This window comes from Ceratina calcarata, unplaced genomic scaffold, assembly GCF_001652005.2.
Source record: "Ceratina calcarata isolate Rehan_Ccalc_2016 unplaced genomic scaffold, ASM165200v1 scaffold376.2, whole genome shotgun sequence".
In the NCBI taxonomy this organism is placed as follows: Eukaryota; Metazoa; Arthropoda; class Insecta; order Hymenoptera; family Apidae; genus Ceratina; species Ceratina calcarata.
Genome location: NW_017160784.1, coordinates 62,893 through 78,082, shown reverse-complemented (window position 1 = coordinate 78,082; position 15,190 = coordinate 62,893). Strand labels below are relative to the sequence as shown.

The window sequence follows — 15,190 nt, the reverse complement described above, 5'->3', positions numbered from 1 at the left end:
GAATTATTATAAGTCAAACGTCGGATGTTTTATCAATAACTTTTGCATTGTTCATTAAATCTGTTTGCGAAATGTTCAGCTGATCTGTATTTTTATTGTATCAAAGGTAAAAGAAATCTAACGATTAATTTGACCAGTACATCATACTACCCATTTTATTAGAAGTACAAGAAGTTCACATCACAATTATAAACGACGAATCTCATTAATCTATTTAATCTCATGAAAAGGTGAATTTTTCAACAGAATTTCTTCACTAATTGATCAGCAACTTACAATGAAATTCTAATGTATTTAGACGTACGTACTTTATAGACGGTATACAAAAATATTAGAGATGAATTTTTTATGATTTTACGCTCAGACCACCTTAAGGCAATTAGAATGGAATGCAAATGCTAAGAGAATAAACGAATTCTATTTCCGGATGTTTACGAAGAACATCTCAGAAAAAGTTTCATATATTTATTTATGGATTGGAAAAGAAAACTTTGTTTACTTGAAAACGCTTTTCACGAGAATGTATCTTCAACGAATAGATTCGCGTTACCCTTATTTCGTATTGCGAGAGGAAGCAAGGATAGTTCTCAACTGATTCCATAGAAAGCAAGAAACAAATTTGTTGAATGTGTTCTTGTTATGGTCCTTGAACAACACAAGAGATTGGCGAGCATACATGTGTGGAATGGTTATGCGTGTTAGTAGCAGACTAACCTGATGATACACCAGGGAGATGCTAGGAAAATACAATGCGAGTCCGAATACATGCGAGGTACCTGATTGTGGATTCAGGTACCCTATAGGAGGAGTAGAACATGAGAATGCACCTGATACGAAATTGGGGAACCTCTAGGATTGAAAACCCGTAGAAATTGTCAAGTGTCATGAAAGAAATTGGCAATCGCATAGAGTGCCACTAGGTTTGAAACACAGACATAGGATTGACGACCTATATCCATGGTTTGAAATTAATTGTATTAATACATGGCATTTGCAAATTTGATGCGATGAGTATGATAAATCATTTTCACGCGGACTTTAGGGAAGTGAAATTAGAAAATGTTTCAATTGAAGCGTACGGAAAAATATTCTCGTACGTCGTATGTAGTGTTTCTATCCAATATACAATGTATTGTATCTATTTATCTAGAAGAATTTGGCACGTAATACAAAGAATGAGAGAAGAGAAACTACGAACTAAGTATTCGGACGATGACAGTGGAAAATACATGCATGTATCGTTTAGTCGAATTTTATATTTTTATAGACTTGAAATTAAAGGTATCGAAAATAAACATGCAGAAAATTAGAAGTGGAACTATTTATGTTTTTTATTTATCTGAGAGTAGAGCAATTGACAAAGTTAGCATCGTCACATGTACATAGGAACAGCCAAACAAATTAATTCATTGTCGAAGATAAATTACTTCTGTATATCGGGGTTGGTTAAAGATTCGACGGTTTATGAGAAATTCTGAAATTCAGAATAGGCTCTCTCACATTATTAACACGCATGTGTTAACAAGCAATCTAAGTCATTACTTTAATTAATGGTTACGCCATTTGACAGGATAGTTATTCTACATTTAACTAATTAAATTAAAACACATTTCAAATCGAAAATGAAATAAACTGAATGCTGTAACTAACTTTGTTGATCATAAATTATTCAACAAAAATATGTATCGTAAATGGTATTTAGCAAGACTTAATACAACTCTTTAATTTTAGTTCATAATTTTTGTTTGTTTATTTTTAGCTCGCCTTATAGTCACGCAAAAGTGGGCAACGTTTAGTAAACGTCGTGCAATAAAAAACTGTAGCAACCTTGCTGTAAGATTAAAATATAGCAGAGTGCCAGATAGTACATCAATGTAATTTCATCAGTCATGAACGAGCGTTATTCACGCAGCCAGAAAGCACGAGGTCATAATGTTGAGTATTTTTAATTTTAGTTCCCGTTACAGGCCAAGAACTGTATGAATTCTCTTAGCATCAGTGTTTTATTTTTCTTTGACCAAGTGACTTGATTTTTCTTTTATATTTCGGTGGAAATGAAATAACAGACGAAAGAAAAAAGAATAGTTTCCAAACAGAACGTATAAGATAGCGCGAGAATAGAAATAACACGAAAGGATACGGAAACGGCTGCGAGAAAAATTCTACTCCCTGTACTTCTAAACACAGGGAAAAAAGTAGCAATTCAAAGTTATCGTTATCGCCTGGGAAATTATCCCCAATTGCGAGGTGTTTTCTTTTTTCGCGTTACACGAAAACCGTAGGGAAAACACAATTACGAGAACGATCGCTGCAAGCCTTCCATTAAAACGAATACGTATATTGACCGTCGGAATAGCAGTAAGTCATGTGTGAAGAATGTCTATAAAACCAGAAAAGTAAGTATATACAAGCAACAGCTAGCAGGTATTGATTTTTCTTACATCTTAACTGACGTAGAATTTAATTTTCTAAATTGAAGATGTATGTGTTGCGTGTAAGCGAAAGGGGAAGACGAGAGGATGAAAACGTTTCACGAAGCTGGAAGATGAGAAGTAACGAGATCCGTAGACTGGAGAACAATGAAATGGAAGGAGATACGTCGAAAGATAAAAAGAAACTACGCTAATAATCAAAATGTCTTTTTGTTTTTGAAAGCAATCAGAAGACATCCAAACAAGCAACAACCATAATACGTTATGTGTACTTTTATCTTCTACTTTACTGACGTTTGTAACGATCCAAGTTTAAAGAAAAAGTTACCGTTGCTATGAACAACGTCCATTATACAATCGTTCTACATTCAACTGTTTTGTTTTTGTTTTCTCTCATCCCTTCATCTTAAAATAAACTAATTTTTCCAAATAACAAATTAGACACCACTCAACAACTATTACGACAGCTTTTAGACAGAAATAACTTTATTCTCAGTCGGAAGGATCGTAAGACCAACATACTTGGAGTAAAACTAAATATAGGTAGATTCTGTTCTCCATTTAATTTTTATGCGATTATAGTGCTATCAAAAGATGTTAATTGGGTTAGCACGGTGATGGTATGACGCATAACTGTGTTTGCCTTTCCCAGTATCAATCTGTTTCCGAGCAACCGAGTCCAATTACATCGCGACGAGATCCCGCGAAAAGAAATAGGAGGCTGGATGGGGCGCGAACCCCGAGGGAGACGTATCTGTCTATACGACAGCATGAAGTGAAAAAAGTAAGCGGGACAACTAATCTTGCGAAGCGAATATGTACTTTCGAGTTTGATGGTGTCGATGAGAAACTAGTCAGGATGAGTTTTGACGGTGCACGTATTTCTATTATGTAAGATATTCATTATTCATTAACGTACTAACCAACGCATAATCCAAAGAAAAGTCTTGAATATGGCGACTCAGCCATGTGATACTTTAGAACTACCAAACGTTAACAACCCACAACTCTTAAATCAATGGATTCTGACAATCAGAACTTTGTATTACGACTTTTCTCGTCGACTAATATCAGATTATGGAAAAAAAAATTAACAAGCTTGCCGCAAAACGAATTTGAGCCTAATCGTACACTGAAAGTGCACTTATAATACTATTTTAATTAAATTGCTAATAACAAAACAACGTAACATTTGACAAAACGACTTGACAAAAATGCATAGATCATTCACATGAAGCAATTCGTGGTACAACGATTCTTAATGTCTTTCCGCGTCTATCGCATTCCAGCCATTTCTCGTCGCGTTTGTATCTTTTTTATTTCAGTTGTCGGATGCTGGTTAACGTGATATAGCGTGAATAGTGATGTCTGTGTCGTCGGTGTAGAGATTCACGACGGGAACCCCTGGTCCAGGAGCAAAAAGGGAATTACGTCGGCAACGGAGAGTGACGTTGGTGGTGGAATACTCGCGAATGGGACAAGACGCCTCTGCAATTAAGCGACCGACACGCGACGCGACGACACAATGACTCTCCAGCGCCTAGAAATGATTACGCGGCATCAGATTCAACGGGGCAAGGCTAACGAATGGCGACGATTTCCGTCTACGCCGACGCGAGGAAGAGACCAGCTGAAGTATATTAATGACGACCCGTACCCTTTCCAAGGGACACAAACGTACTGCATCCTTTAATTTGCTTGAGAAGTAAGAAACGCGATAACGAACTTTCCTGTGACTCTTTCTTTAAACATCCTACATTTTGCTTCATACGTTCTTAATACGTAGTTTTCCTGAACGTGAGAGAACGCTTCTTAATGTCGGTATTTTTTTTATGTACTACTAATTCGGTGCATGTGATGCGTCATTTTCTATAAACGTAATAGACATTAAGTGGTATGTAAAATATTATCTATGGAAACTCGATTTTCGAATGTAATTCGTCCAAACAGTCTCTTGGAACGAATTACGTTCGAAAACCGACACCGAATTGGTTTAACCGATAGCGATATGCGTAACATGACATTCCTCCACCATAGCACCCGGAGTACTTGCTTGTCTGTTCGGGAACCGAGGCTCATAAACAGTTAAGAAACCGAAGCATTTTCCAATTAGGAAATGTTCGAGAACTGAATTGTTCAAGAATCGAGGTTCCATTGTATATAGTATTCTATAGGAACTGTTACGTTTCATTCTATTCTACAGGATTAAACGGGATCAAAGAGTATGTACATCAGACGTTAAGTAATGAGCGCGAGAGCAAGAACCCCGTGAGGTCTTGGGTAGAGCGATCGATGCCCAGCAGCGAGCAGCTAGCCGCGAATTCACCATAGCACCGGTAGAAAGTGCTATCCGGACGAAACACAATGATCATGGCTATAGGCACCGTAACGGGCCGTAAGTAGTGAGACGAGCCACAGGCAGAAACGTCTCATGTATCGTGGAAATGGAAAGCCCAGTTCGAAAATTCCTTTCTTCTTTTTCCTCCAATCGTTAACAAAATTATTAACAAAAAGAGTTGACCAATAGCATGTCGCACAGAACGGTCATTCAGTGCCATGTAGTAACTTCCTACAGTTTGTAACAGTCCTACTCGGACATGCCATTGGTCATATTTCTTCATTAATAATTTTTTTAATAGCGGTGGAAGCAAAAAGTGAAACAGGAACTTTTGACTCAGAATTTCACTCTCTTTCATGCCTCACACTCTTAGGAAAATCGTAGATTCTGGGACACCCTATATAGCGTCCGTTCGTATCATATGTATTGTATAATGTATATCTACGCGTATGTATGTGTATTCATCAGGAGAATCCGAAGATACGCGTTCTGCTACGTCTGACGTTTACAGGCCTGCATCTACTTACGAGCACATTTGTTACGCGCGACAAGACCAACGATCCGTCTGACATATGCAACGGTCGTACTCCTTGCACGCCAGCATTATTTCGTCCCGTCTAACATGAAATGCAAATCATTCCGGGGTCGAATGTGATAACGTTCTAATTGAATAAAATTAGGATTACACTCATCGATTCCTTTGACTATCTTTGTCGATTATTAATGATATTAGTAGCGCAATTAACATAGTTAACAGTTTTCGGTAGCACAATTAAAACCGAATGTTCGAATAATAATTTAAATGTAATAAAGAAAAATATAAAAAAATGTAAAAATACATATTCAAGACAGTACAATTTTACATCCTTAAATTAGCAACATAAGTTTAAATTAATTTGAAATCATAGCAGACAAAAATATCTGAACACTAATTAGTTGCAAAGTGGTTGATTAAGCTTACCGGCAATATTCTATATTTATAGATTTTGATACGTGAAACGAGCCTGTCACATGTAATTGTTTAAACTCCTGTCACGTAATGATACCGCGAAACAGATGGATACTATTAGGTACCGGAAAGCGGTCTTTTCATTAGTATAACATTGATAAATCAATTTTCGTTTGGATATTGGCACATAAGACATGAAGCTGATTTTCTAATAGCTTGATCTTTATAGTGAATCTAATTAATCTATGATTTTCAATTATTTCGTCGTTTTATTGCTCTGGGAATGGGAAGCATAGACAAGGAAAAATTGAGAATTCAAGCCTCTATTCTTAGCAAGTTTAAACTTGGAAATATAGCAACAAATGCAACAGAACGCATTTATAGAGTTCGTTGGGAAGATGTTGACAGTGACAAAATCGCACAGAAATTGTTTAAAGATTTAAATTGAGAAATGAATCATTGTAAATTTCGTTAGTGATGCTGAGGTAAAAATTGCAAGTAGTTCATTTTTTGAAAGCAACGCTGAGAAATTTTATATGGAAGTATACATACATTAACTTATAAATCGTCTGAAAAGAGTCATTGAATAAAATCATATTTTGAATAAGATACGTTTGTTTAAATTTTGTTCTAAAGATCTACACGAACTTGTTCCGGTGTCTAATATTGAAGCTGGAGATGGAGGCAGACCGCAATCGACCCAATCTCAGCCACGTGACTAATGTAGTATAACATAACGAATGGATCGATGGAAAAAAAGAAGAATGGAAAAGGAGAAAGAGAAGAGGGAATTCCCAAACGATACGACAACGGATCGTTCGTCAATTTCTCGAGTCAACAATTCGCATATCGAAGGCAGGCCAATCTCCGGCGATGAGCAAACAGGTAACTTCGACCATAGTTTGCTCGCTACAAATGAAAATTCACGGGAAAAGGTTTGACCTTTCGACAACTCTGGACAGCCCCTCGTAACGAGCACGGAACGAGGGATGGATATCTTTGACCATGTGGCGGACCAGACGTGGGTTCCTTGGGCTTAAGGAAACAATTCAGAAGTCAATCCACTTTTTCCTATTTCTCCTCACGATCGACAGGCACGGAAATGGGAAAATACATAAATGAAAAGAAGATAAAATCGTAAGCGATTGATCTCGTAACTTATACTCACTGGTTAACAATTGCAACGGTTATTCGTTAATATATCATAAATGGCAATGATAACGCATCTTCTTCTGTTAAATGCAGAAATGGCTAATCTCTTTTGTCTCATCATTATGGAATGCTAAAACAACCTGATGTATTTTTGTTTTTATGAAGCCATAATTCGCTCCGAATTCGTTTCTGCACATTCGAAGATCGTCCAATATCCTAATACCAGTTTCCTCTTTTAAATATTGAAATATATATTCTTCACATTACAAACTAAAAGTATGCTTAAAAACCTATGTACAACTATTTAGTACATTAAATTGTTTTGTCAACAATTATAATCTGATACTGGAAAACTGTAGAAGTACAAACAGGTGTGGATGCATATATTTCGAAATTATCAAGTTCGCAGTATTATATTACAAGGTGTATTTTCAATAATGCGGACTGTTAAGCAAATTCGCGAATGCTATGCGACATTAGCCGCGGGTTATCACAAACATTTTGCGTGTGGGACGTCTTGTACGTGAACAAAGATATTATTCCAGTCATTCGGCAAGCATCCACGATGACATGATACGATAAGTGGAACGGTTCCGGCTAGAATTCCTATCTCTCTGTCTCTCTCAGAAACATGCCGGCCGCGTTCGAACTCTCATTTTCCAAGATGTGACACGTTCCAACTTCGGTGAAATGTGGACCCATAGCGTTTTTCGGCAAGCCGAAGAATCAAAGATTTCGTCGTTCGGCTAGCGACATGTGCAGCCCCGAAGCAGCCAGGAATGGCAGATCGTCATCGTCAGTGATGCGATGTGGGACAGGAAAACGGAGGAGCGAGGGGGTGTTGGTAAGAGCTTTGTCAAGCCTCTGTCAGAAATGAGTGGGCGTATGCACGAACACCGGATACCGCAGAGATCACTAATACAAGCCGGGACGAATCACCGGGACGGTGTCTCATCGTCATCCCTCTAGAGTTACTTGACATACCCCAGTCAGCGCATTTCTAATGTGAATCGAACCGGTCGTACGTGGATCTCGCGTGCAGCTTTATGAATATTTTAAGCCAGGCTTGACCTAGATTGTCCTCGCAACAGGAAAACCAACCTGCCCTCAGCTTTCAGACCGACCGAGTTCACTTCATTCCTCAGCTTTTACTTGTCATCTGTCTTTTCCACCCATCTTTCGTTCTCCATGTATACTCGACCATACTAGTCCCTCTTCAACTATCCCTCTGTTGTCCTTTTTATAATCGTATATAATACTTCTGCACCCTCCTTGTTTTGCCTTCAGGTCCACACTTCTCTCATAATAACTCATTGACTAGCTTCCACAAATTACCCCTTTAGCATTCTTACTTATTACCGCAGTTTTTTTCCCTTCTCAGCAAAGATACTTTGTTTCTCTCGTGATTCCCTTTTCTCTTTTCCCTTTTCGTCCACTGTTCCTCTTTTAGTTTTAATCGTATCTTTTTTTTGCTCCTCATTTATTCCCTCCTGTCGTTCCCCTCTCTGTCAACTTCGTTGGCACTAGAATGCCAAGCTCGTCGATCGATCGTCCAGAAACATGAAAGAACGAGTCCACCCGTGATTCATCAATCCTCTTTACGCGATCACGAACGTAGGGTAACAGTCTTACAGAATGAGTGAAGAGCGGATCGTAGCAACGTAAATGCTTGCAAGTACGTGTGTTTTTAATGAAGAGTTTTGATGGAGTATGTGTAAATTCAAGAAGAGTTATTAGCGGACACATTATAATACGTGTTTACTGAAGCATCATCAATGCAATATTACTGTGATGATCCTAACGCTAAACGAACATTTTCTTTCTTTATTCACATATATAAATACAGGCCAATATTACAAGTGGAGCGCGTGAACAAATCCAGAAAATCTTTCATCAAGGTCGTTGCCACACAAGTATAGGGATTCGAATGTGTGCACGCAGCATAACGTAGATGTAAAACAACGTTGAGCCTTGGCTTCTCCAACCGTTTCATTGAGCGTCGTGATCTGGCAGCGAGCCAAGTGACGTCACTGGCGGAAGAGAGAAACTCGGGGAATTGTCAGTGGTGGTAGTGGTGGTGATGGAACCCGTGGTGGATATTCGTGGTCGCAGTTTGGCGATAACGGTACTGATAGCTGCTGTCGCGACTTGACTACGTGAGCGTCGAGAAAACCAAATGCAACGCCACCCTTGAAACGTAACTCGTTCAAAACCACCTCGTAATTCAATTTGTTTACTTTCTCAAGGGAGTTTCTATTAAGGTAACTCTTAAGTGAACCGTAAAATTCAAGATTACTTTCAAATTGGGAGCAAAACTAATGTAGAGTACAAAGAACCCTTGCGTAAAATCTTAAATCTATTGACCAAATTGTTAATAACGATTGATGTATTTTAACACAGTGACGTATGGTTGATTGGAAAAATCAGAATTTCAGTTTTAATTTTGTCTCTAGGAAATTATATTCAAGAATCATTTTTCTTTGAATGTTAATAAAAAGATTGGTTTACGCTTTTACAAAAATTACGCATACCAGCCAACGTGGTACCTTTGAGGAGATTGAAGTAGACGTTTAAATAAATAGCGAGCGATTCATGCAATATATCAATTTCATTGAGCTCATTCTGACATCTTACTTTTACCAATATTTCTCGTTTTATAACGCTGTATCATTTGACTAACATAATTGGCTACTTTAAATTCAGTGATCGAGATTGCCACCAGTGGTTCCCCTTCCTTGTTTCGTTCTTCTTTTGTGTGTAATAAAAATTGTTTAATATTATTAATTAATGTTGAGAATTTCTTTCCCTTCGGATGATCAATAGAACAATAAAAGTTTCATAACCGTGCTTCCCCTTATTTCATAATTGCCATTACATTCTCATAAACGAAGAATATTGCGTCTGTAATGTCGGTGTTGCAATGCTGCAGTTTAATATCTGAGATGCGTCTGTGACTTAGAACTTTGTTCTTTTTGTCTCAACCGAATTTAGCCTGAACGATAGAACGACAAAGAGAAAAGAAATCATTTAACTTTTCCTCTCGATTATATTTAACATTGTCCCATTATAAATCAGAAACATTTTAAACATATATGAAAAGGGGAATGCACAGGCAGACAATGAAACGTTGATGTATAGGGAGATTAAAGCCTATCGTTTGCTCGAACACTTACAAGAAGATTACGACAAATCTGTCCGAGAGGGGTTGTGTGCCAGGTAGCCAAAGGGCGACGGCGACGAGTATTCGAATGTATATATAAAGAAGAGGGAGGCTCTGGGGTCTCTCACACGTGACCGAATTGCACTTCTAACCTGCTCTGACCTATCCGAGGTAAGGTTGCCCTCTAATTTAATTTGTTCGACCCTCCATCGAAAGATAAGATGCACTTGGTGCACTTCGTGTGGAAAAACCAAACGGGGCCTTCCCGGTTTTCACTTTCCTTTGTTTCACACCCTTCCATGCTCACTTGGCCATTCTCTGTGGTCACTATAAATTAACTTTGCTGGGTTATTACAGGATGATTTGAGATTCATTTAATGAGTAGTTGCCACATCGATCAGTATAAAATCAATGCAGTCAACATCACAAATATGTATCAATAATATATCATATATTTATATACAAATATACGTATAGTAGCAAAGATCTGATCTCTATATACGTACAGCAATCCAAAAAGCTATGAAGCTACTTTTATTTGAACTGATTAATTTGATTATACACACTTACTCAATTACAGTGTTCTGAATTTGTCATAAAGAAAGAAAAAGCGGATTAAACGATAAATGAAATTGCACAAAATAGAAAAAGTCTTTTGAGATAAACGTGCTAATTTAAATTACAAAAAGGGAAAAAAATACTTCTGTCGGATATAAGAATAGCTACGCCCTCGTTTTCCCTGTTAAGTTTCTCTTAGATAAAGAAGACGTCCAATTTAATTAGCATGAATTCCCTTTTATCGCCGTATGAAAGTGCACTGGCCCGTATCTCACAAATGGAGAACGAACGAATGATAAAGGAATTCTTAGGCACAGGATCCTCTTCTTAGGAAAATATCTCGCGGGTTTAGAAAACACAGTTTCCAGATTCGTAAAGTAAGCTTAATTACACTATAGATTTCACACAAATTTTCACATTTTTGTTACAAAGAAAAATATTAAAATGTTCCAGAAATAAAAATCATAAAATTGTCGTATTATCAATACGTTCAAGTATTGAATTATTGATTGAAACTGACTTTCCTGCTACCACTCCAATAAACAGTGAGCATGAGAATTAATATTTTGGAAGACAATTTTCTAATTATAGTCAGCAGCATACTTATTTTTTATGCAAATGGATATCAAGTTCCCGAGCCGTGTGGTACACGTACTTCGTATAGGGCGAATAAACGGCCGAGGAAACGAACGATAAATGAAATTATGTACATTTCCAAGCGTCGCTAACATTCGCTGCCAATTATTAATGGCAACCGATTAGCATAACATGAATTGTAAATCCACGAGGAAAACGTTCGAGCTTGAATCGTCGAGGCCATCGTCGGGCACGGTTTTCCCACTTTTCCGACGTTAATTAAACGGCCATTCGATTTTCTACGAAAACGAGCGGTTTCCTTCCACAGAAACGAATAATATCGAATCGATCAGCAGCCCGAACAAAGATCCGATATTTTCAGTTGAAGAACAATGAAAGAGACCGAGTTTCCGCGACCGCAAACAGAACCTTTCGCGCGCAGACACTTCGTTCCTTTTACGAGTTCAACTTTTTGCTTCATCATGAAACTTCGATCGCGATTCGCCCTCAGTGACTGATTTTCCGCATTATGCTCTCGATTGTTGTGACGAGAGACCGGAAGCTTTCCGTCTTCCTACGTGAAAGGAACAGAAAGAGCGTCCTGATTGACGCCCGATAGGTTCGCACGTGCCACGACATTAACGCGATGTGTGTCTAATTCTGGGATCGATAATAATGGCTTATTGTAAGCTGCCTCTCGTAGCTATCGGAGTTCACCTGTGTCACTCAGTGTGAAAGCCAGGCTAATGAATACACGATGTTCTCGAAATCGAAATTTCCCTCCTGCAGAATGACTTCAATATCCTAACATCTATTACTGAAACCAACCTTACGCATCAGATCTACAGAGTGTTTCATTAGTAGACAACGAATGTTCATACATTTATAAGAATTTCAAATAATTCAAAGCAACAGCAAGTATGTAGTAATACATACGTAAAGAAATCCAAAATATATGAAATAATATATAATTTATAGTATTTAAAGAAGAAAACGACCGTTTTTTACTTTTATTCATAAAAACAGGAATATGCATAAACATCCGTCTATTCATCAGTAATACATTATATGATAAGTTAACATGAATTTTATCGGTGAAAAGGACAATTATTTAAACTATTGTAGTCTTTTAAATTAAACTACTCTAATAGTAAACAAGATTTCTCAATTTCTCATTACGTGTTCTTTATCTATCTGGCGTTCTCATCGCCAATTGATTAATTTTAAAGGGAAGAAGGATATGAAATACGAAATTGTGTTTTACGTCTGAAACTCGTGTATCCATGTCTGCGATCACATCGTATCTCTATATCGAATTAACAAGAAACGCTACAACCGTCAATATCAGATAGGAGATAAGAGAATCCGAAGGAGCAAAGTAGATCGGATCAGATGTTATCTTCCGTTTCGAATTACCGAAGAATCGTATGCTCTTGGAATAAAATGGTATTAAGAAAATCCCCGATCTTCTCTAATCAAACCGTTTATACGCGACTATATGTATACACATTTTACATCGGAATAGGATTAGACATCGATTCGGCCTTGATTCGAACGAAGGTATTTTTCTCGGAACTAATCAAATTAATTTCCGGAAGACGAAAACCGGTAGTTTCCTTCTAGTAAAGAGTTTTAACATGTCATAATGCCATTTCGTTGTCTCGCCGATGACACGACTACTACAAACGGAGTTGTGCATAAACACGGGCGGTGAGCACCGATAATTGTATTATTAACCGGCTTGGACCGATGGACAAGAGAAACCAGCTCGGCGCATTGACGGCATAATGAAGGCTAACCCAAAACTCGTTACACACTTCCAATACTGTGTAGAACCGGCGACGCGATGCGATGCGGCCCGGTGGCGTCAATTGATTCGGCGGGTTCGCTCGATGTGTAAACACTCGTTTCAGTTTCATTTCACGTACGCCACCGCGCCAAGCCACGATAGCCACGGCATGCACGGGGTTGGCTTGCGCGAGCCCGGAGAATATCAAGCCGGTTTCGATGATCCACTCGATGCCATGCATAGTATTTGGACGATCGGGAATGGATCAACACGTTTTCCACGCGAAACAAACACGAGCGAATCAAGCAGTACGCAGAATGACGATTGACATACATAATATCGTTACATTTCTTCGCGTACACTCCGCCTATATTCCTGGCGTGGCATTTCGCTTTATCGATCTCCCCCGAGATCGTTCCGAAACAACTGGGAACATTTCACAACTATGTCTGATAACGCGGCAACACGAATGACGCAAGTCAGTGATTTGAAACAATTATTAGCACTTTTTCTATGTATCAAGCGTTATTTCAGAATTGTTTCTTCAGGAGAATGAATTTTGAATCATGGAAAGTGTATTGTACAAGAAAAACTTCGTACATACATATGGTAACAGACTCCATCAAATAGAACAGTATGTATTAACTTTCTACTTATTGAATCAAAGTTTCCTTTGGTGAATTTTGTAGGTAGAGAAAGAATCCATTGTTTCCAGAAAATACGTAGGTAGACGACGATTCCATTGTTTTCATATGCAGCCAAATCTCCATACAATTTTCGTGCAATTTAAGAATTATAGGTAGGGAAATTCCATCTGATTCATCAATAGAAATATTTAAATAAAGCGCTGAACAACTAATGACAGTTCTCCTTTTCTTTATTACGAATAGCTTCCTCAATCACTGACACTCACGCGAGGCTATAGAAATATGTCACGACGGCCAAGTCTTTCGTGTCCCTGTTTTTGTCACGCTTTATTTTTTCCTTTCCTCTGTGTAGCACGAAATCGAGTAAAATTTACGCTTAATGGAGCGCGATCCCGCACGTCATTTACGACAAGACCATCAGATAAATAACTAGGTGGAGGGATTCGAATAAAGAATTCGTGACGCTTTTAGCAAAGCGACGTTCTAATCCAGAGATTGGTTTCAATTCGTAGTGACGTGTAAATACGTGACGAACTCTCTGACTTTCGGTAAAGAGAAACGAGATCATTGAAGAGAAAGATGAAAGGAAGCAGTTGAAGACCTGCAGACCATCAATATCGATACGCATTCTTTATTCCCTAGATTTCCAAATAAAGTAATCAATTTCCAAAGAACACCCATACCAAAAAAAGATATTATAAAATTGAAAATTTAAATATTCTCATTGACAATATAAAAAAAATTCTAAATTAATTGTCATACGGAACTATATGAACGGGAAGAATGTAATACCTGTAATGCCAGTACAAAATTAATTAATTAATTAAGATTTAAAATAATTACAAATTAATTTATACTTCCAAATTCGTACCAACGATCAAGAAGAATTCAGGAAAGTTCTTAATGTATAAATCTTATCGATCGTAAGAATGTCTGATACTTTTATAATTTTGTATCACATTCATGAAATCTCGTATAATTACGTTTTATATGAAATGACCGAATAATTGTGATTAATAATATATGTGCATACACAGCTTCTAATCGATCTCCAAATAATGTGGAGCACGCCCAGCGCACGATGGGAGTGTAATCGTGATTTTACTGCGGGAACGTTTAGAAATATGACAACTGGTTGGCATGCATGTTTAGGAATTAATCTACAGAATCTACAACAGTGCGCTAGCTAAGACAGCAAAGTCTAGTCTAGCTGCATGTATCAATTAGTGTACCGTGTTGGTGATGTCTGGTAGTGGCTGTGCATTGCTGTTCGTGTCGGGCATGCTGTCAGAGGATATGTGTTGTTGCTCTTGTTTCCCTGCCGATACCGTGTCGGTGGATGTATTATAGGACTGCTTAGACGTTACCTCATTCATGTAAGATACTTCGGACAATGGGACGTAATAGTAGCCCAAGAAACGATCCCACAGGAAACCCTTGCACCAGACTTCGACCAGAAGGCCTGTGTTCATATCATTCGTCTCGCTGCAATTACAAAGAAATTTCACATTCAACTTACTTTATCTTAACATGGTCAATAAATTAATCATGAACAACCCTTGACTTTGAATAGATATTATACATATACA

The 15,190-nt window shown here is 37.9% G+C and overlaps 1 protein-coding gene across 5 annotated transcripts in view; it reads right to left on the bottom strand.

Moving 5' to 3' along the window:
• The window catches only part of LOC108625858 (protein lingerer), a 57,832-nt gene extending 42,752 nt beyond the window's left edge, over nt 1–15,080 (bottom strand). For 4 of the 5 annotated variants that reach the window (XM_026814313.1, XM_026814312.1, XM_026814315.1 and 1 more), the window contains exon 1: nt 14,969–15,080. In XM_026814313.1, the coding sequence (XP_026670114.1) occupies nt 14,969–15,073 (105 nt within the window). In that variant the 5' untranslated portion in view covers nt 15,074–15,080. The other variant, XM_026814314.1, reaches the window with a different exon arrangement.
• Between the last annotated feature and the right edge of the window lie 110 nt (nt 15,081–15,190).